At 48.4% G+C, this 24145-nt stretch overlaps 1 protein-coding gene across 2 annotated transcripts in view; it reads right to left on the bottom strand.

The window, feature by feature from the left end:
• Positions 1 to 24145, bottom strand: part of CTIF (cap binding complex dependent translation initiation factor) — a 403817-nt gene that overhangs the window by 157787 nt on the left and 221885 nt on the right. For both annotated transcript variants that reach the window (XM_063959126.1, XM_063959133.1), the window contains exon 9: positions 22760 to 23231. In XM_063959126.1, the coding sequence (XP_063815196.1) occupies positions 22760 to 23231 (472 nt within the window). The remainder of the gene's footprint in view (positions 1 to 22759; positions 23232 to 24145) is intronic.

The following is a 24145-nucleotide window of genomic DNA, read 5'->3' as shown; positions in this document are numbered from 1 at the left end:
CAGCACACATACTAGCAGTCAGTCACATGTTAAAGCATTAGACATTGTCATATGAGAATACAACTTCCATAATAACTTAAACATAAGTAGGAAAATTGTACTTCTGTTTTAACTGGTTCTAATTTCAACATAGCATGCAGAAAACACAGTAATATACAGGTCTCATATGCAATAGGTACTAAAAAATTAACAATGCATACTAAGAAGTAGAGAGAATTTTTAGTACTGTATACCCTGCCTCCAGAGAGCGGGATACAGGGAGACTCACCACACTTCCATATCCAAGCAAATACGCTCGTAAGACGCGGAGTGGATTCAGCCGCTACTGGTGTACACTGCCACTCTTGGTAACTGATAACGGACACGGACGCTCACCAACGGACACGGACGCTGAGCGACTTCCACGTGTATGCAGACGCTAAAGGCCTGCGACTCGGTCTGGGCGGGTTTATAACCAGTGTACACAACCGCAGCGTCTAAGCTGCGACCGAGTACCCTCGTGGTAGCGTCTGAGCCGGAAGTGAGGTCATTCAGTTCATAAAACGAGAGACACGCGGGAACTGGCCATGAACTCGGAGGAGGGGCGGCCAGGAGAGCGTCTGAATCCCCCTGTTGACTTAAACTCCCAGGATCGCGGCCTCTACCTAGTCCTGGCGCCTATGATCCCCGGAGCGTAGCGCTGTCACACTCGAGATGTTCGGCGCATCAACACACTGTTTGTAGTCTCCACCAAATCAGTGTAGCTGTGTCCTGACCCCTCTAGTAAGAGGAAGTCCATAGACTTACCGTCCCCCCATGCTCCGGCCACAATCTGGTTACGTCTGCTGGACCTGCTAGAACATCCGACACAGACGCCCGTCGAGACAGCACTGTACCGCGGAGGTAAGCGTTGTTGCGACCCGGTGGGGAGTTGTTGGAGCGACTGTCTAATATGCGTTTAAGACGCTGTTAAGAGAAGTCGCTCTAAAAAACATTATAGTAAGTCTATAAAAATAAAGTAATGAAAACTTGAGGCTGCTTTCACAGCAGCCCTGTGACCATGCGGCTTCCTTCCCGCACCAAGCAAAAAACTGATCTGACTGAGTCAGTGGGCGGGACTATATAGTGGAGGCCCCAATGCATCCTGGGAGGCCAGAAAGCTCGTGACCGTGTTGGTGCCATTTTCGCTGTCGCTCGACAATATCCCAATGTTATCCTGTGGATAATCCTGTGGACCCAGCCAGAGAAATCACTTGATCTCAGTAGTTCGGCGAAACCAGTAATCCAGGGATTGGTGCAACACTTGGTATAGTATCTTGTGAGTTTAAACGTTAGACCCACTATGTACTGCTTATACAACAGTAACCATAGGTATAGCCTAGGAGGTGGATGTACGCAGGCTTGGACTGGCCCACAGGGGGCAGGGGAAAACACCGGTGGGCCCCACTGCTTGGGGGCCCACCTCCAGCTCTAAGGATCAGGTTCCAGACTGTGCACTTGAATTATACATTTAACATATGTTACCTTATACTGGACTATTGTGTATTTCCTACAGTGCATTGCTGTTATTAATCTGGTAGATTATCATGCATGCAGCAGCTGAATTTACTGTATATATTTATGAAGGGGCCCAAAAGTTGCACTCTCTAATGGTTAGTCAAACCAATGAGTTGGCAGGACACACCTCCTCTGCAGACTGGCCACACCCCTAACATGGGCCCATACCACTGAATCCCCCCCTGGTGGGCCCTACATGCCCCAGTCCGACACTGGATGCACGTTGCTCTCTATCACTAGTATCACACTGGGCAAATCCTCGTCACAGTTACACACTACAGTCAGCACCAATACAGTATCTCTTAACAGGATGCAGCCAGCGATAGATTATATTCCACAAGGTTCTACCTTCCTATCAAAAAATATACTCTGAAAAGACGACAATGATTATTAAAACAGGGCCTGAAAATTAAAACATGATAATAGTTTTAAGAAGCACATCTGGCACCTTAATGCCTAAATGTGCAGCTCTCTCTGCCTGCAGATCGGATTACCAGTAATTGCTGGCTACTCTTCACAAGAGCAAAAATAAGATTAAATACACAATGTGCGCCGGCTGCCTGGTAAATGACAGCGGTAGCAGAGCCAGATATACGTCCCACCTCCAGCGGTTATGCTTTATAACTAGTACTTGCAAAGGGGGCATCATCTCCCACGGGAATGCGCAGAATATCGCCTGCATACACAACACAGAGGTACAAAAGGAAAGAGGCATGTGCTTAGAGATACGCGACAAATCACTGCTGCAGATCTCCACTGGAGACTCCAAAAACCACAGCTGCAACCCAAGGTGAAGAACATTAAAGATGGTTCCCGAATGGCCCATTATTGCAGTAGCCAATCAGAAGAAATTGAAAAACTAGTGAAAGGGAGAGGTATCAATATTCGGATGTTGTCTAGGGTATGTAGTTATTATGTAGAAATTAGGAATGTTGACGGTCAGAATGTTGACATTACGCACATCTATATTATAGACATGTGATGGTCAGGGTCGGGGTCAGGTCATTCTGACATGGTATATACCACAGCCATGTCTGTGCTTTCCTCACATCTACAGTGCAGCACTGGTGTGCTGTGGAGAGGTGTTTCTGGTAATTGTGGTGCATTGTTGGTAATTACGCAGCTGACACGGGAGATGTGTGAGTAGTAGTTGTAGATGGCTGCCGCTGAGACGCCGAAGGCCGCCGCGTTGCCACACAGGGCTCATTTACCAGTGGTCAAATATTTGTAGTCAAAAGAGTATGCGGTCAGCATACCGCTCGTCTGGATCCCGGCTGTCACAATACAGACGCCAGGATCCCGACAGGGGCACCATACCGGCGACTTAGGTGATTCCCCCTCTATGGGTGTAGTCATTCACATATGTATATGGGTAGATATCTTCGTAAAGTGCGTGTGAAACGGGGTGTTGTCACTGTACAGTGCGTGTGATATGGGAGATATCTGTGTGTAGTGCGTGTGATATGGGGGATCTCTCTGTGTAGTGCGTGTGATATGGGGGATCTCTCTGTGTAGTGCGTGTGACATGGGGGATCTCTCTGTGTAGTGCGTGTGATATGGGGGGATATCTGTGTGTAGTGCGTGTGATATGGGGAGAGATCTCTGTGTAGTGCGTGTGATATGGGAGATATCTCTGTGTAGTGCGTGTGATATGGGGGATATCTCTGTGTAGTGCGTGTGATATGGGGGGATATCTGTGTGTAGTGCGTGTGATATGGGAGATATCTCTGTGTAGTGCGTGTGATATGGAAGATATCTCTGTGTAGTGCGTGTGATATGAGGGATATCTGTGTGTAGTGCGTGTGATATGGGGGCTCTCTCTGTGCAGTGCGTGTGATATGGGGGCCATCTCTGTGTAGTGCGTGTGATATGGGAAATATCTCTGTGTAGTGCGTGTGATATGGGGGATATCGGTGTGTAGTGCGTGTGATATGGGAGATATCTCTGTGTAGTGCGTGTGATATGGGAGATATCTCTGTGTAGTGCGTGTGATATGGGAGATATCTCTGTGTAGTGCGTGTGATATGGGAGATATCTCTGTGTAGTGCGTGTGATATGGGGGATATCTGTGTGTAGTGCGTGTGATATGGGAGATATCTCTGTGTAGTGTGTGTGATATGGGAGATATCTCTGTGCAGTGTGTGTGATATGGGGGATATCAGTGTGTAGTGCGTGTGATATGGGAGATATATCTGTGCAGTGTGTGTGATATGGGGGATATCGGTGTGTAGTGTGTGTGATATGGAAGATATCTCTGTGTAGTGCGTGTGATATGGGGGATATCTGAGTGTAGTGCGTGTGATATGGAAGATATCTGTGTAGTGCGTGTGATATGGGGGATATCTGTGTGTAGTGCGTGTGATATGGGAGATATCTCTGTGTAGTGCGTGTGATATGGGAGATATCTGTGTAGTGCGTGTGATATGGGAGATATCTGTGTAGTGCGTGTGATATGGGAGATATCTGTGTAGTGCGTGTGATATGGGGGATATCTCTGTGCAGTGCGTGTGATATGGGAGATATCTCTGTGCAATGCGTGTGATATGGGGAGAGATCTGTGTGTAGTGCGTGTGATATGGGGGATATCTGTGTGTAGTGCGTGTGATATGGAAGATATCTCTGTGTAGTGCGTGTGATATGGGGGATATCTGTGTGTAGTGCGTGTGATATGGAAGATATCTCTGTGTAGTGCGTGTGATATGGGGGATATCTCTGCGTAGTGCGTGTGATATGGGGGATATCTGTGTGTAGTGCGTGTGATATGGGGAGAGATCTCTGTGTAGTGCGTGTGATATGGGGGATATCTGTGTGTAGTGCGTGTGATATGGGGGATATCTGTGTGTAGTGCGTGTGATATGGGGGATATCTGTGTGTAGTGCGTGTGATATGGGGGATCTCTCTGTGCAGTGCGTGTGATATGGGGGTATCTCTGTGTAGTGCGTGTGATATGGGAGATATCTCTGTGCAGTGCGTGTGATATGGGAGATATCTCTGTGTAGTGCGTGTGATATGGGAGATATCTCTGTGTAGTGCGTGTGATATGGGGGGATATCTGTGTGTAGTGCGTGTGATATGGGGGCTATCTCTGTGTAGTGCGTGTGATATGGGAGATATATCTGTGTAGTGCGTGTGATATGGGAGATATCTCTGTGTAGTGCGTGTGATATGGGAGATATCTCTGTGTAGTGCGTGTGATATGGGAGATATCTCTGCGTAGTGCGTGCGATATGGGGGATATCTGTGTGTAGTGCGTGTGATATGGGGAGAGATCTCTGTGTAGTGCGTGTGATATGGGGGATATCTGTGTGTAGTGCGTGTGATATGGGGGATATCTGTGTGTAGTGCGTGTGATATGGGGGCTATCTCTGTGTAGTGCGTGTGATATGGGAGATATATCTGTGTAGTGCGTGTGATATGGGAGATATCTCTGCGTAGTGCGTGTGATATGGGAGATATCTCTGCGTAGTGCGTGCGATATGGGGGATATCTGTGTGTAGTGCGTGTGATATGGGGAGAGATCTCTGTGTAGTGCGTGTGATATGGGGGATATCTGTGTGTAGTGCGTGTGATATGGGGGATATCTGTGTGTAGTGCGTGTGATATGGGGGATCTCTCTGTGCAGTGCGTGTGATATGGGGGTATCTCTGTGTAGTGCGTGTGATATGGGAGATATCTCTGTGCAGTGCGTGTGATATGGGAGATATCTCTGTGTAGTGCGTGTGATATGGGGGGATATCTGTGTGTAGTGCGTGTGATATGGGGGGATCTCTGTGTGTAGTGCGTGTGATATGGGGGATATCTGTGTGTAGTGCGTGTGATATGGAAGATATCTCTGTGTAGTGCGTGTGATATGGGGGATATCTGTGTGTAGTGCGTGTGATATGGGGGTATCTCTGTGTAGTGCGTGTGATATGGAAGATATCTCTGTGTAGTGCGTGTGATATGGGGGATATCTGTGTGTAGTGTGTGTGATATGGGGAGAGATCTCTGTGTAGTGCGTGTGATATGGGCGATATCGGTGTGTAGTGCGTGTGATATGGGAGATATATCTGTGCAGTGTGTGTGATATCTCTGTGTAGTGCGTGTGATATGGAAGATATCTCTGTGTAGTGCGTGTGATATGGGCGATATCGGTGTGTAGTGCGTGTGATATGGGAGATATATCTGTGCAGTGTGTGTGATATCTCTGTGTAGTGCGTGTGATATGGGAGATATCTCTGTGTAGTGCGTGTGATATGGGAGATATCTGTGTAGTGCGTGTGATATGGGGGATATCTGTGTGCAGTGCGTGTGATATGGGGAGAGATCTCTGTGTAGTGCGTGTGATATGGGGGATATCTCTGTGTAGTGCGTGTGATATGGGGGATATCTGTGTGTAGTGCGTGTGATATGGGGGTTCTCTCTGTGTAGTACGTGTGATATGGGGGATCTCTCTGTGTAGTGCGTGTGATATGGGGGATATCTGTGTGTAGTGCGTGTGATATGGGGGATATCTGTGTGTAGTGCGTGTGATATGGGGGATATCTGTGTGTAGTGCGTGTGATATGGGGGATATCTCTGTGCAATGCGTGTGATATGGGGAGAGATCTGTGTGTAGTGCGTGTGATATGTGGGCTATCTGTGTGTAGTGCGTGTGATATGGGGAGAGATCTGTGTGTAGTGCGTGTGATATGGGGGCTATCTGTGTAGTGCGTGTGATATGGGGGCTATCTCTGTGCAGTGCGTGTGATATGGGGGCTATCTCTGTGTAGTGCGTGTGATATGGGGGCTATCTCTGTGTAGTGCGTGTGATATGGGGGCTATCTCTGTGTAGTGCGTGTGATATGGGGGCTATCTCTGTGTAGTGCGTGTGATATGGGGGCTATCTGTGTGTAGTGCGTGTGATATGGGGGATATCTGTGTGTAGTGCGTGTGATATGGGAGATATCTCTGTGTAGTGCGTGTGATATGGGAGATATCTCTGTGCAATGCGTGTGATATCGGGGGAGATATCTCTGTGCAATGCGTGTGATATCGGGGGGGATATCTCTGTGCAGTGCGTGTGATATGGGGACTATCTCTGTGCAGTGCGTGTGATATGGGGGCTATCTCTGTGTAGTGCGTGTGATATGAGGGATATCTCTGTGTAGTGCGTGTGATATGGGAGATATCTCTGTGCAGTGCGTGTGATATGGGGGCTATCTGTGTGTAGTGCGTGTGATATGGGGGCTATCTGTGTGTAGTGCGTGATATGGGGGGTATCTCTGTGTAGTGCGTGTGATATGGGGGATATCTGTGTGGAGTGTGTGTGATATGGGAGATATCTCTGTGCAGTGCGTGTGATATGTGAGATATCTCTGTGCAATGCGTGTGATATGGGGGGGGGGATATCTTTGTGCAGTGCGTGTGATATTGGGGATATCTCTGTGTAGTGCGTGTGATATGGGGAATATCGGTGTGTAGTGCGTGTGATATGGGGGATATCTCTGTGTAGTGCGTGTGATATGGGGGATATCTGTGTGTAGTGCGTGTGATATGGGAGATAGATCTGTGCAGTGCGTGTGATATGGGGAATATCGGGGTGTAGTGCGTGTGATATGGGGGATATCTCTGTGTAGTGCGTGTGATATGGGGGATATCTGTGTGTAGTGCGTGTGATATGGGAGATATATCTGTGCAGTGCGTGTGATATGGGGAGAGATCTCTGTGCAGTGCGTGTGATATGGGGAATATCGGTGTGCAGTGCGTGTGATATGGGGAATATCGGTGTGTAGTGCGTGTGATATGGGGGATATCTCTGTGTAGTGCGTGTGATATGGGGGATATCTCTGTGTAGTGCGTGTGATATGGGAGATATCTCTGTAGTGCGTGTGATATGGGGGATATCTCTGTGTAGTGCGTGTGATATGGGGGATATCGGTGTGTAGTGCGTGTGATATGGGAGATATATCTGTGCAGTGTGTGTGATATGGGGGATATCGGTGTGTAGTGCGTGTGATATGGGAGATATATCTGTGCAGTGTGTGTGATATGGGGGATATCGGTGTGTAGTGCGTGTGATATGGGAGATATCTCTGTGTAGTGCGTGTGATATGGGAGATATCTCTGTGCAGTGCATGTGATAATAAGATTTTACTCACCGGTAAATCTATTTCTCGTAGTCCGTAGTGGATCCTGGGACTCCGTAAGGACCATGGGGAATAGCGGCTCCGCAGGAGACTGGGCACAACTAAAGAAAGCTTTAGGACTACCTGGTGTGCACTGGCTCCTCCCACTATGACCCTCCTCCAGACCTCAGTTAGGATACTGTGCCCGGAAGAGCTGACACAATAAGGAAGGATTTTGAATCCCGGGTAAGACTCATACCAGCCACACCAATCACACCGTATAACTCGTGATACTATACCCAGTTAACAGTATGAAATATAACTGAGCATCTCAACAGATGGCTCAACAATAACCCTTTAGTTAAACAATAACTATATACAAGTATTGCAGACAATCAGCACTTGGGATGGGCGCCCAGCATCCACTACGGACTACGAGAAATAGATTTACCGGTGAGTAAAATCTTATTTTCTCTGACGTCCTAAGTGGATGCTGGGATTCCGTAAGGACCATGGGGATTATACCAAAGCTCCCAAACGGGCGGGAGAGTGCGGATGACTCTGCAGCACCTAATGAGCAAACTCAAGGTCCTCCTCAGCCAGGGTATCAAACTTGTAAAATTTAGCAAATGTGTTTGACCCCGACCAAGTAGCTGCTCGGCAAAGTTGTAAAGCCGAGACCCCTCGGGCAGCCGCCCAAGATGAGCCCACCTTCCTTGTGGAATGGGCTTTCACTGATCTAGGATGCGGCAGTCCAGCCGCAGAATGTGCAAGCTGAATCATACTACAAATCCAGCGAGCAATAGTCTGCTTTGAAGCAGGAGCACCCAGCTTGTTGGGTGCATACAGGATAAATAGCGAGTCAGTTTTCCTGACACTAGCTGTCCTGGAAACATAAATTTTCAGGGCCCTGACTACGTCCAACAATTTGGAATCCTCCAAGTCCTTAGTAGCCGCAGGCACAACAATAGGTTGGTTCAAATGAAAAGCTGATACCACCTTAGGGAGAAAATGGGGACGAGTCCTCAATTCTGTCCTATCCATATGCAAAATCAGATAAGGGTTTTTGCATGACAAAGCCGCCAATTCTGACACACGCCTGGCCGAAGCCAAGGCCAACAGCATGACCACTTTCCACGTGAGATATTTCAAATCCACGGTTTCAAGTGGCTCAAACCAAAGTGACTTTAGGAAATCCAACACCACGTTGAGATCCCAAGGTGCCACTGGAGGCACAAAAGGGGGCTGAATATGCAGCACTCCCTTAACAAATGTCTGAACTTCAGGCAGTGAAGCCAGTTCTTTCTGGAAGAAAATCGACAGAGCCGAAATCTGGACCTTAATGGAACCCAATTTTTAGGCCCATAGCCACCCCTGACTGTAGGAAGTGCAGAAAACGGCCCAGCTGAAATTCCTCCGTTGGGGCCTTCCTGGCCTCACACCAAGCAACATATTTTCGCCATATGTGGTGATAATGTTTTGCGGTCACATCTTTCCTAGCCGTAATCAGCGTAGGAATGACTTCCTCCGGAATGCCTTTTTCCTTTAGGATCCGGTGTTCAACCGCCATGCCATCAAACCAGCCGCGGTAAGTTTTGGAGCAGACAGGGCCCCTGCTGCAGCAGGTCCTGTCTGAGCGGCAGAGGCCATGGGTCCTCTGAGATCATTTTTTGAAGTTCTGGGTACCAAGCTCTTCTTGGCCAATCCGGAACCACGAGTATAGTTCTTACTCCTCTCCTTCTTATTATTCTCAGTACCTTGGGTATGAGAGGCAGAGGAGGGAACACATACACCGACTGGTACACCCCCGGTGTTACCAGAGCGTCCACAGCTATCGCCTGAGGGTCTCTTGACCTGGCGCAATACCTTTTTAGCTTTATGTTGAGGCGGGGCGCCATCATGTCCACCTGTGGCCTTTCCCAATGGTGTACAATCATTTGGAAGACTTCTGGATGAAGTCCCCACTCTCCCGGGTGGAGGTCGTGTCTGCTCAGAAAGTTTGCTTCCCAGTTGTCCACACCGGGAATGAACACTGCTGACAGTGCTAACACACGATTTTCCGCCCATCGGAAAATCCTTGTGGCTTCTGCCATCGCCATCCTCCTTCTTGTGCCGCCCTGTTGGTTTACATGGGCGACCGCCGTGATGTTGTCTGACTGGATCAGCACCGGCTGGTGTTGAAGCAGGGGCCTTGCCTGACTTAGGGCATTGTAAATGGCCCTTAGTTCCAGAATATTTATGTGTAGGGAAGTCTCCTGACTCGACCATAATCCTTGGAAGTTTCTTCACTGTGTGACTGCCCCCCAGCCTCGAAGGCTGGCATCCGTGGTCACCAGGACCCAGTCCTGTATGCCGAATCTGCGGCCCTCTAGAAGATGAGCACTCTGCAGCCACCACAACAGCGACACCCTGGCCCTTGGAGACAGGGTTATCAGCCGATGCATCTGAAGATGCGACCCGGACCACTTGTCCAACAGATCCCACCGGAAGATCCTTGCATGGAACCTGCCAAATGGAATTTCTTCATAAGAAGCTACCATCTTTTCCAGGACTCACGTGCATTGATGCACCGACACCTGTATTTGTTTTAGGAGGTCTCTGACTAGAGATGACAACTCCTTGGCCTTCTCCTCCAGGAGAAACACTTTTTTCTGTTCTGTGTCCAGAACCATACCCAGGAACAGTAGACGCGTCGTAGGAACCAGCTGCGACTTTGGAATATTCAGAATCCAGCCGTGCTGTTGTAGCACTTCCTGAGATAGTGCTACTCCGACCAACAACTGCTCCCTGGACCTCGCCTTTATAAGGAGATCGTCCAAGCACGGAATAATTATAACTCCCTGTTTTCAAAGGAGTATCATCATTTCGGCCATTACCTTGGTAAATACCCTCGGTGCCGGGGGCAGACCACGGCAACGTCTGGAATTGGTAATGACAGTCCTGTACCACAATTTTGAGGTACTCCTGGTGAAGAGGGTAAATGGGGACATGCAGGTAAGTGTCCTTGATGTCCAGTGATACCATGTAATCCCCTTCGTCCAGGCTTGCAATAACCGCCTTGAGCGATTCCATTTCGAACTTGAACCTTCGTATATAAGTGTTCAAGGATTTCAATTTCAGAATGGGTCTCACCTAACCGTCTGGTATCTGTACCACAACATTGTGGAATAGTAACCCCGGCCTTGTTGAAGGACGGGTACCTTGATTATCACCTGCTGGAAGTACAGCTTGTGCATTGCCGCCAGTACTACCTCCCCTTTCTCCGAGGGCAGCAGGCAAGGCTGATTTGAGATACCGGTGAGGGGGAGTCGCCTCGAAACCAGCTTGTATCCCTGTGATACTACTTGCAGAACCCAGGGATCCACCTGTGAGCGAGCCCACTGGTCGCTGAAGTTCCCGAGACGCGCCCCCACCGCACCTGGCTCCACCTGTGGAGCCCCAGCGTCATGTGGTGGACTCAGAGGAAGCGAGGGAAAAATTTTGATCCTGGGAACTGGCTGTCTGGTGCAGTTTTTTCCCTCTTCCCTTGTCTCTGTGCAGAAAAGGAAGCGCCTTTGACCCGCTTGCTTTTCTGAAGCCGAAAGGACTGTACCTGATAATACGGTGCTTTCTTAGGCTGTGAGGAAACCTGAGGTAAAAAAAAATTCTTCCCAGCTGTTGCTGTGGATATGAGGTCCTAGAGACCATCCCCAAACAATTCCTCACCCTTATAAAGGCAGAATCTCCATGTGCCTTTTAAAATCAGCATCACCTGTCCACTGCCGGGTCCCTAATACCCTCCTGGCAGGATGGACATTGCATTAATTCTGGATGCCAGCCGGCAAATATCCCTCTGTGCATCCCTCATATATAAGACGACGTCTTTAATATGCTCTATGGTTAGCAAAATAATATCCCTGTCGAGGTACAATCTGACAGGGTAACAGACCACGCTGCAGCAGCACTATCCATGCTGAGGCAATTGCACGTCTCAGTATAGTACCTGAGTGTGTATATACAGACTTCAGGATTTCCTCCTGCTTTTTATCAGCTGGCTCCTACAAGGTGGCCGTATCCTAAGACGGCAGTGCCACCTTTTTTGACAAACATGTCAGCGCCTTATCCACCCTAGGGGATACCTCCCAACGTGACCTATCCTCTGGCGGGAAAGGGTACGTCATAATTAACTTTTTAGAAATTACCAGTTTCTTATCGGGGGAACCCACGCTTCTTCACACACTTCATTCACTCATCTGATGGGGGAACAAAACACTGGCTGCTTTTTCTCCCCAAACATAAAACCCCTTTTTTGTGGTACTTGGGTTAATGTCAGAAATGTGTAACACATTTTTCATTGCCGAGATCATGCAACGGATGCTCCTAGTGGATTGTGTATATGTCTCAACCTCGTCGACACTGGAGTCAGACTCCGTGTCGACATCTGTGTCTGCCATCTGAGGGAGTGGGCGTTTTTGAGCCCCTGATGGCCTTTGAGATGCCTGGGCAGGCGCGGCTGAGAAGCCGTCTGTCCCACAGCTGTTACGTCATCCAGCCTTTTATGTAAGGAGTTGACACTGTCGGTTAATACCTTCCACCTATCCATCCACTCTGGTGTCGGCCCCACAGGGGGCGACATCACATTTATCGGCATCTTTTCCGCCTCCACGTAACCTTCCTCATCAAACATGTCGACACAGCCGTACCGACACACCGCACACACACAGGGAATGCTCTGACTGAGGACAGGAGTCCTTTGGGGAGACAGAGAGTTGTGTTTTTTTTAGCCTAAATTTAGTGCCCCTCCTCCCTCCTCTCTTTTTAACCCTTTGAGCCTGAAAACTACAGGGGAGAGCCTGGGGAGCTGTCTTCCAGCTGCACTGTGAAGAGAAAATGGCGCCAGTGTTGCCAGCAGATCTCACTGAAAATAAAAAACCTAAAATAAACTTTCTTTTTCTAGGAGCTCAGGAGAGCCCCTAGTGTGCATCCAGCTCAGCCGGGCACAAGATTCTAACTGAGGTCTGGAGGAGGGTCATAGAGGGAGGAGCCAGAGCACACCAGGTAGTTCTAAAGCTTTCTTTAGTTGTGCCCAGTCTCCTGCGGAGCCGCTATTCCCCATGGTCCTTACGGAGTCCCAGCATCCACTTAGGGGGATATCTCTGTGCAGTGCGTGTGATATTGGGGATATCTCTGTGTAGTGCGTGAGATATGGGAGATATCTCTGTGTAGTGCGTGTGATATGGGGAGAGATCTCTGTGCAGTGCGTGTGATATGGGGGATATCTCTGTGTAGTGCCTGTGATATGGGAGATATCTCTGTGCAGTGTGTGTGATATGGGGGGGGGATATCTCTGTGCAGTGCGTGTGATATGGGGGCTATCTGTGGGCAGTGCGTGTGATATGGGGGCTATCTGTGTGTAGTGCGTGTGATATGGGGGCTATCTGTGTGCAGTGCGTGTGATATGGGGGCTATCTGTGTGTAGTGCGTGTGATATGGGGGCTATCTGTGTGTAGTGCGTGTGATATGGGGGCTATCTGTGTGTAGTGCGTGTGATATGGGGGCTATCTCTGTGCAGTGCGTGTGATATGGGGGCTATCTCTGTGCAGTGCGTGTGATATAGGGGCTATCTCTGTGCAGTACGTGTGATATGGGGGATATCTCTGTGTAGTGCGTGTGATATGGGGGATATCTCTGTGCAGTGCATGTGATATGGGGAGATATCTCTGTGCAGTGCGTGTGATATGGCGGCTATCTCTGTGCAGTGCGTGTGATATGGCGGCTATCTCTATGCAGTGCGTGTGATATGGGGGGATATCTCTGTGCAGTGCGTGTGATATGGGGGATATCTCTGTGTAGTGCGTGTGATATGGGGGATATCTCTGTGCAGTGCGTGTGATATGGGGGGGATATCTCTGTGCAGTGCGTGTGATATGGGGGGGATATCTCTGTGCAATGCGTGTGATATGGGAGATATCTCTGTGCAATGCGTGTGATATGGGGAGATCTCTGTGCAGTGCGTGTGATATAGGGGCTATCTCTGTGCAGTGCGTGTGATATGGGGGGATATCTCTGTGCAGTGCGTGTGATATGGGGGGATTTCTCTGTGCAGTGCGTGTGATATGGGGGGCTATCTCTGTGCAGTGCGTGTGATATCAGGAGATATCTCTGTGCAGTGCGTGCGATATCAGGAGATATCTCTGTGCAGTGCGTGTGATATCAGGAGATATCTCTGTGTAGTGCGTGTGATATGGCGGCTCTCTCTGTGCAGTGCGTGTGATATCAGGAGATATCTGTGTGCAGTGCGTGTGATATGGGGGGATATCTCCGTGCAGTGCGTGTGATATCAGGAGATATCTCTGTGTAGTGCGTGTGATATCGGGAGATATCGGTGTGCAGTGCGTGTGATATGGGGGGATATCTGTGCAGTGCGTGTGATATGGGGGGATATCTGTGCAGTGCGTGTGATATGGGGGCTCTCTCTGTGTAGTGCGTGTGATATGGGGGATATCTCTGTGTAGTGTGTGTGATATGGGGGATATCTGTGCGGTGCGTGCGATATGGGGGGATATCTCTGTGCAGTGCGTGTGATATCAGGAGATATCTCTGTGCAGCGCGTGTGATATGGGGGATATCTCTGTGTAGTGTGTGTGATATGGGGGATATCTCTGTGCAGTGCGTGTGGTATGGGGGCTATCTGTGTAGTGCGTGTGATATGGGGGTTTATCTGTGTAGTGCGTGTGATATCGGAGAGATCTCTGTGCAGTGCGTGTGATATGGAGGGATATCTCTGCGCAGTGCCTGTGATATCAGGAGATATCTCTGAGTAGTGTATGTGATTTCAGGAGATATCTCTGCGTAGTGCGTGTGATACGGGGGCTATCTCTGTGCAGTGTGTATGATATGGGGCAATGTCTCGATGCAGTGCATGTGATATGGGGTGACGTCTCTGTGCAGTGCGTGTGATATGGGGCAATGTCTGTGCAGTGCATGCGATATAGGGGAATGTTTCTGTACAGTGCGTGCGGTATGGGGTGAGGTCTCTGTGCAGTGCACATGTGATATGGGGTGAGGTCTCTGCAGTACGTGTAATATGAGGCAATGTCTCTATGCAGTGTATGTGTATGAGGCGATATCTATGTGTAGTGCGTGTGATATGGGGCGGTGTCTCTGGCAGTGGAAGGTGTGGGGGTCTCTGTACACATTAGAGGATGATATTATTAGCCTGGAATTTACCTAGAAGTGATATACTTATAATCAAGCCAGCCTCAGATTTGGAATTTGGATAGTAAGCTTTATGCCCCACACTCCTTACACACATTCATTTTACATCTGCGTAGATATACTATTATTACTATTATTATTATTACTATTATATATACACAGACAATTTGGCCAACTGGTCTGTTAATCAGTTTTAGTTTTGTTCTATTTCTGTGTTTGTGACCAATATCAAACAAGCATTGAATACTGTATGTTGGTGATCTATAAATAAACGTTAATAAATACATGAAATAAGATTAGCATTTTACCTCTACCAGTGATGCAGTGAAATGTGGCAGGATGAGTAAAGCACTGCGCGTGCCGCGTCTTGCTGGCTATAAATACAGTAGGATGTGCATTTGCTGCTTAGAATCTGGGACCGTTTCAGAGCCAGGATGACCAAGAACAGAACACAAGAGTTTGCACAAATGTAAATAACCAGGCAACGTGACAAAACGCTTTCTCCACTTTATAAAGAAAAACAACCCAAAACCACACCACAAAAACAATGCGTCAGTAATGCGTCAGCATTGCTACAAGAATGTAATGCTCACACTGAAAAAAAAAAACGTATTATTTTTCTATAAATTTTTTTTACCATTGCACAATGGAATGTTGTCATATAACAGGATGTTTTCTGCACACGTATGCCTTCTTTATCACCAGGACACAGAACTAAACTCTAGCAACAGGTCTCGTAAACACATTACAAATGGAATAATCTCTCTGTATTAGTGATTTTAACTGGTCTTCTATAATAAATATCTGCCCTGTAATCACTGTGAGATCTACAAGGTGATGTCCTACAGCAGGGCTGGCCAAACCAGTCCTCGAGATCTACCAACAGTACACATTTTCCAGACCACCTAGCTGGTGCACAGGTGTAGTCATTACTAATTAAGATGTGCTGCATTCATTCCTAACTGACAATTCTACAGATCTCCAGGAGGCCTGGAAAACATGAACTGTTGGTAGATCTCGAGGACCAGTTTGGCCAGCCCTGTCCTACAGCAATCACTCAGAGATCAAGGGAACCTGCCTAGCAATCACCACCCTGAAAGCAATGAGAGATCCAGAGAGTCTGCCATGTAACTATTAAGAGAGCCCCAGGGGGCCCGCTCTGCAACCACTAAGAGCCTCAGGGGGCCCACCGTTCAACCATTTACAGAGCCCCAGAGAATCCGCCCTGTAACCACTATGAGCTCTAGGTAGCTACCCATGGAACCATTATGACAAATCCAGAGAGCCCACCCTGCAACCATTATGTAATCTCAATGGAGTCCAACCTGCAATCACTAACAGACCTCCAGGGAGCCTACATAGTAACCATTAAGAGAGCCCCAGGGAGTCTTCCCTAAAAACCACTAAGAGAGCTCCAGAGAGCCTACCCAGTAATCAATAAGAAAGCAGTAACACAGCCCCAGGGAGCCTCCCTTGCACCAATATGGACTTCTAGAAGCACACCCACTATCAAGAGACCTCTAGGGAGTCCACTTCTCAAACCACCAGGAGCGTTCCAGGGAGTCTGCAATGCAACCACTTAGAGTCCCAGGAAGTTCATTCTGCAATTTTTAAGACATGTGGGAACCCACCTTGCAACTAATAAGAGAGCCCCAGGATGCCACATCATCCACAGTAAGAGAGCTCAGAGCGCCCCCCAATACATCTACTAAGTGAGTCCCAAGGTACCTGCCAAGTAACCACTAAGGGGAGATTTATGAAACTTCTAAAGAGGACAGTAAAGGTGTTGCCCACAGCAACCAGATTCTAGCTATTATTTATCTAGTACATTCTATAAAAGGCTAAAATAAGAATTTACTTACCGATAATTCTATTTCTCGGAGTCCGTAGTGGATGCTGGGGTTCCTGAAAGGACCATGGGGAATAGCGGCTCCGCAGGAGACAGGGCACAAAAGTAAAGCTTTTACAGGTCAGGTGGTGTGTACTGGCTCCTCCCCCTATGACCCTCCTCCAGACTCCAGTTAGGTACTGTGCCCGGACGAGCGTACACAATAAGGGAGGATTTTGAATCCCGGGTAAGACTCATACCAGCCACACCAATCACACCGTACAACTTGTGATCTAAACCCAGTTAACAGTATGATAACAGAGGAGCCTCTGAAAGATGGCTTCCTAAACAATAACCCGAATTAGTTAACAATAACTATGTACAAGTATTGCAGATAATCCGCACTTGGGATGGGCGCCCAGCATCCACTACGGACTCCGAGAAATAGAATTATCGGTAAGTAAATTCTTATTTTCTCTATCGTCCTAAGTGGATGCTGGGGTTCCTGAAAGGACCATGGGGATTATACCAAAGCTCCCAAACGGGCGGGAGAGTGCGGATGACTCTGCAGCACCGAATGAGAGAACTCCAGGTCCTCCTTTGCCAGGGTATCAAATTTGTAAAAATTTACAAACGTGTTCTCCCCTGACCACGTAGCTGCTCGGCAGAGTTGTAATGCCGAGACCCCTCGGGCAGCCGCCCAAGATGAGCCCACCTTCCTTGCGGAATGGGCCTTAACAGATTTAGGCTGTGGCAGGCCTGCCACAGAATGTACAAGTTGAATTTTGTTACAAATCCAACGAGCAATCGACTGCTTAGAAGCAGGTGCACCCAACTTGTTGGGTGCATACAGTATAAACAGCGAGTCAGATTTTCTGACTCCAGCCGTCCTTTAAATGTATATTTTTAAGGCTCTGACAACGTCCAACAACTTGGAGTCCTTCAAGTCGTCTGTAGCCGCAGGCACTACAATAGGCTGGTTCAGGTGAAACGCTGATACCACCTTAGGGAGAAAATGCGGACGCGTCCGCAGCTCTGCCCTATGTCGAATGGAAAATTAAATAAGGGCTTTTATAAGACAAAGCCGCCAGTTCAGATACTCTCCCGGCCGAAGCCAGGGCCAGTAACATAGTCACTTTCCATGTGAGATATTTCAAATCCACATTCTTTAGTGGTTCAAACCAATTGGATTTGAGGAAATCTAAAACTACATTTAGATCCCACGGTGCCACCTTAGGCACCACAGGAGGCTGTATATGCAGTACTCCTTTGATAAAAATCTGGACCTCAGGGACTGAGGCCAATTCTTTTTGGAAGAATATTGATAGGGCCGAAATTTGAACCTTAATAGATCCCAATTTGAGACCCATAGACAATCCTGATTGCAGGAAATGTAGGAAAGCGACCCAGTTGAAATTCCTCCATCGGAGCACTCCGCTGCTCGCACCACGCAACATATTTTCGCCAAATACGGCGATAATGCTTCGCGGTGACTTCCTTTCTTGCCTTTATCAAGGTAGGAATGACTTCTTCTGGAATGCCTTTTCCTTTTAGGATCTGGCATTCAAACGCCATGCCGTCAAACGCAGCCGCGGTAAGTCTTGAAAAAGACAAGGACCCTGCTGAAGCAGGTCCCTTCTCAGAAGTAGAGGCCACGGATCGTCCGTGACCATCTCTTGAAGTTCCGGGTACCAAGTCCTTCTTGGCCAATCCGGAGCCACTAGTCGTACTCCTCTTTGCCGTATAATCCTCAATACCTTTGGTATGAGAGGCAGAGGAGGAAACACCTATACCGACTGGTACACCCAATGTGTTACCAGCGCGTCCACAGCTATTGCCTGCGGATCTCTTGACCTGGCGCAATACCTGTCCAGTGTTTTGTTGAGGCGAGACGCCATCATGTCCACCATTGGTTTTACCCAACGGTTTAATAGCATGTGGAAAACTTCTGGATGAAGTCCCCACTCTCCCGGGTGAAGGTCGTGTCTGCTGAGGAAGTCTGCTTCCCAGTTGTCCACGCCCGGGATGAATACTGCTGACAGTGCTATCACGTGATTCTCCGCCCAGCGAAGGATCCTGGCAGCTTCTGCCATTGCCCTCCTGCTTCTTGTGCCGCCCTGTCTGTTTACATGGGCGACTGCCGTGATGTTGTCCGACTGGATCAACACCGGTCTTCCTTGAAGCAGAGGTTTCGCCTGGCTTAGAGCATTGTAGATTGCTCTTAGTTCCAGAATGCTTATGTGAAGAGACTTTTTCAGGCTCGACCACACTCCCTGGAAATTTCTTCCCTGTGTGACTGCTCCCCAGCCTCTCAGGCTGGCATCCGTGGTCACCAGGATCCAATCCTGCATGCCGAATCTGCGGCCCTCCAATAGATGAGCCTCCTGCAACCACCACAGAAGGGATACCCTTGTCCTCGGCGACAGGGTTATCCGCAGGTGCATCTGAAGATGCGACCCTGACCATTTGTCCAACAGATCCCTTTGCATGGAATCTGCCGAAAGGGATTGCTTCGTAAGAAGCTACCATTTTTTCCCAGGACTCTTGTGCATTGATGTACATACACCTTTCCTGGTTTTAGGAGGTTCCTGACCAGGTCAGATAACTCCTTGGCTTTTTCTTCGGGAAGAAAAACCTTTTTCTGAACTGTGTCCAGAATCATCCCCAGGAACAGCAGACGAGTTGTCGGCATTAATTGGGATTTTGGAATATTCAGAATCCATCCGTGCTGCTTTAGCACCTCTTGAGATAGTGCTAAACCCATCTCTAGCTGTTCTCTGGACCTTGCCCTTATTAGGAGATCGTCCAATTATGGGATAATTAATACGCCTTTTCTTCGAAGAAGAAATATTATCTCGGCCATTACCTTTGTAAAGACCCGAGATGCCGTGGACAAACCAAACGGCAGCGTCTGAAACTGATAGTGACAGTTTTGTACAACGAACCTGAGGTACCCCTGGTGTGAGGGGTAATTGGAACGTGGAGATACGCATCCTTGATGTCCAAGGATACCATAAAGTCCCCTTCTTCCAGGTTCGCTATCACTGCTCTGAGTGACTCCATCTTGAACTTGAACTTCTTTATGTACAGGTTCAAGGACTTCAGATTTAGAATAGGCCTTACCGAGCCATCCGGCTTCGGTACCACAAAAAGAGTGGAATAATACCCCTTCCCTTGTTGTAGAAGAGGTACCTTGACTATCACCTGCTGAGAATACAGCTTGTGAATGGCTTCCAAAACCGTCTCCCTTTCTGAGGGGGACGTTGGTAAAGCAGACTTCAGGAAACGGCGAGGTGGCTCTGTCTCTAATTTCAACCTGTACCCCTGAGATATTATCTGCAGGATCCAGGGATTTACCTGCGAGTGAGCCCACTGCGCGCTGTAATTCTTGAGACGACCGCCTACCGCCCCCGAGTCCGCTTGCGAAGCCCCAGCGTCATGCTGAGGCTTTTGTAGAAGCCGGGGAGGGCTTCTGTTCCTGGGAAGGAGCTGCCTGTTGCTGTCTCTTCCCTCGTCCTCTGCCTCGTGGCAGATATGAATAGCCCTTTGCTCTCTTATTTTTAAAGGAACGAAAGGGCTGCGGTTGAAAGGTCGGTGCCTTTTTCTGTTGGGGAGTGACTTGAGGTAGAAAGGTGGATTTCCCGGCCGTAGCCGTGGCCACCAAATCCGATAGACCGACCCCAAATAACTCCTCTACGCATCGCCTGTCCACGGTCGTGTCCATAAAGCTCTTCTGGCCGAAATGGACATAGCACTTACCCGTGATGCCAGTGTGCAGATATCTCTCTGTGCATCACGCATATAAAGAAATGCATCCTTTATTTGTTCTAACGACAGTAAAATATTGTCCCTGTCCAGGGTATCAATATTTTCGATCAGGGACTCTGACCAAACTACCCCAGCACTGCACATCCAGGCAGTCGCAATAGCTGGTCGTAGTATAACACCTGCATGTGTGTATATACCTTTTTGGATATTTTCCATCCTCCTATCTGATGGATCTTTAAGTGCGGCCGTCTCAGGAGAGGGTAACGCCACTTGTTTTGATAAGCGTGTTAGCGCTTTGTCCACCCTAGGAGGTGTTTCCCAGCGCTCCCTAACCTCTGGCGGGAAAGGGTATAAAGCCAATAACTTCTTTGAAATTAGCAGTTTTTTATCGGGGCACCCCACGCTTCATCACACACGTCATTTAATTCTTCTGATTCGGTAAAAACTACTGGTAGTTTTTTCACACCCCACATAATACCCTGTTTAGTGGTACCTGTAGTATCAGCTAAATGTAACATCTCCTTTATTGCCAAAATCATATAACGTGTGGCCCTACTGGAAAATACGGTTAATTCGTCACCTTCACCACCGGAATCAGTGCCTGTGTCTGGGTCTGTGTCGACCGACTGAGGCAAGGGGCGTTTTACAGCCCCTGACGGTGTTTGAGGCGCCTGGACAGGCACTAATTGAGTGTCCGGCCGCCTCATGTCGGCAAACGACTTAAGCGAGTTGACGCTATCCCGTAATTCCACAAATAAAGGCATCCATTCTGGTGTCGACCCCCTAGGAGGTGACATCCTCATATTTGGCAATTGCTCCGCCTCCACACCAATAACGTCCTCATACATGTCGACACACACGTACCGACACACAGCAGACACACAGGGAATGCTCTATACGAAGACAGGACCCACTAGCCCTTTGGGGAGACAGAGGGAGAGTCTGCCAGCACACACCAAAAAGCGCTATATATGACAGGGATAGCCTTATGATTAAGTGCTCCCTTATAGCTGCTTTTATATTAATATATTGCCATTTATTTTGCCCCCCCTCTCTGTTATACCCTGTTTCTGTAGTGCAGTGCAGGGGAGAGACCTGGGAGCCTTCCTGACCAGCGGAGCTGTGACAGAAAATGGCGCCGTGTGCTGAGGAGATAGGCCCCGCCCCTTTTTCGGCGGGCTCGTCTCCCGCTATTTAGTACATTTAGGCAGGGGTAAATATCTCCATATAGCCTCTGGGGCTATATGTGAGGTATTTTTAGCCTTTTTAAAGGTTTTCATTTGCCTCCCAGGGCGCCCCCCCCCCAGCGCCCTGCACCCTCAGTGACTGCCGTGTGAAGTGTGCTGAGAGGAAAATGGCGCACAGCTGCAGTGCTGTGCGCTACCTTAAGAAGACTGCAGGAGTCTTCAGCCGCCGATTCTGGACCTCTTCTTGCTTCAGCATCTGTGAGGGGGCCGGCGGCGTGGCTCCGGTGACCATCCAGGCTGTACCTGTGATCGTCCCTCTGGAGCTTCATGTCCAGTAGCCAAGAAGCCAATCCATCCTGCACGCAGGTGAGTTCACTTCTTCTCCCCTCTGTCCCTCGTTGCAGTGATCCTGTTGCCAGCAGGAATCACTGTAAAATAAAAAACCTAAGCTAAACTCTCTAAGCAGCTCTTTATGAGAGCCACCTAGAATTGCACCCTTCTCGGCCGGGCACAAAAATCTAACTGGAGTCTGGGGGAGGGTCATAGGGGGAGGAGCCAGTACACACCACCTGACCTGTAAAAGCTTTACTTTTGTGCCCTGTCTCCTGCGGAGCCGCTATTCCCCATGGTCCTTTCAGGAACCCCAGCATCCACTTAGGACGATAGAGAAAATTGGATTTGTTGCTATGGGCAACACCTCCATGTGTCCTCTTTAGATTTTGCTATGTAGACAGTAATACCTCAGGATGGTCACATATTGCTATGCAGATAGTAAGACCTCAGGGGTGGTCACATACTGCTAGGTTAATAGTTAGACCTCGGGGGGGGGGGGGGGGGGGGGGTGTCACATATTGCTAGGTAGATAGTAAGACCTCAGGGTGGTCACATTTTGCTAGGTAGATAGTAAGACCTCAGGGTAGTCACATATTGCTAGGTAGATAGTAAGACCTAAGGGTGGTCACATATTGCTATGTAGATGTTAAGACCTCAGGGTGGTCACATATTGCTATGTATATACTAAGACTTCAGGGTGGTCACATATTGCTATGTAGATGTTAAGACCTCAGGGTGGTCACATATTGCTATGTATATACTAAGACTTCAGGGTGGTCACATTTTGTTAGCTAGATAGTATGACCTCTTTTGGTGTTTCCTACCTTTTCTTTCAGCCTCCTCCGCAACCGATCTTTGGACGACTGGAGCAGGTTTATTTTCGGCCTCTCCCGATCTCTGCTGGGAATACTGTCTTTCCGCTTGGCTTCAGGCTCGGTGCTACTGGGCTGCTGGCATGGTCTCTCTGTTGTCTCTGTGCTGTGGTGAAGGGGTTCTAGGGGGGTATGGGCTGTGCAAACTGAGGCATCCTCGATCTTTAGGCTTTCCGTCTCTTTGGCATGTCTCTGTGGGTCTTTGTCATTTTGCAGGTGCTTCTGGTTGTGGTGCCATCGGCGGTTTTGGCTGTAGCCATGGTGACCCTGCTTGCCTGAGGAGTGCTGTGGTTGGCTTCCTTGGTACAGTTTCTGGTGGTCCCTGGCATTGTGTTTGGCAGTAACTTGTTGGTGCTCGTTATGTTGCGGTGGTAATGGCGGGGGCATGGGCGGCTTATTCCCTCCTGGTGTCTTCTGCTGTTTCCTGGAAAATATAAGATGCACAATTACTGTATTACCACTCTAACTGATGCTCACAACTTCTTATCAGCCATGTAAATATTTCATACAATGGAATCAAGTTATACTCTACACTAGCGGTTCCCAAACTCCCTCCTCAATGCACCCAAAACAGTCCAGGTTTTAAGGATATCCATGGTTGAGCATAGATGGCAAATCAAATTGACGGAGTTACTATTTAAGTCACCTGTGTCCAAGCATGGATATACTGAAAACCTGGACTGTTGGGGAACCTTGAGCACGTAGTTTGGGAACCACTGCTCTACACTATTACTCCATCAGTGCACTATTCACCAACTGTATAAAAAAAATGGTTTTACATATAGCACGTTCCAGTACTGACAAACATGAAAAGACAGAGGCTCCATAAAAGTTGACACAATGAGTTATTGAACTTTTTGAAAAGTATGTGTGGGTAACCATTTACTTGTGGTAGGCAATGCCTTGCTTGGGTGGGGATGCTTCTCCCATTTTTAAAAACCAGCTGCAGTGCTGAAAATGTAATTCTTGTATATACACTAAATACTTTTCGGACAGTTTTAAGTTGCAACTCCAGTTCATCCTCCTCTATAGCCTGATTGGTTGCCTCTCAACCCAGTTTTCTTTATTATTATTTTTTACTAACAAAATCCAAAAGACAGAGGAAGAGTAAAATGAGAAAACAAAAATAGAACGATGTCCAAACACATGGAAGGACAAGGATCAAAACAGAGCAGGAACATTAGGGAGGGTGTGCGGCATACCGCCCTACCATTTGTGGCCCCTGTCCCTCCTCCCGCAGGCTGCAAAGTTCTGAGGTGGGGAAACGTATGGGAGATCACGCTCTCACCTGCTGCTCTGCATGCGGCATCTATATACTGTAGAGAAAGGCTGGGTACA

Source organism: Pseudophryne corroboree, chromosome 1, assembly GCF_028390025.1.
Source record: "Pseudophryne corroboree isolate aPseCor3 chromosome 1, aPseCor3.hap2, whole genome shotgun sequence".
Classification (NCBI taxonomy): Eukaryota; Metazoa; Chordata; class Amphibia; order Anura; family Myobatrachidae; genus Pseudophryne; species Pseudophryne corroboree.
This window is presented reverse-complemented; position numbering and strand designations above follow the sequence as displayed.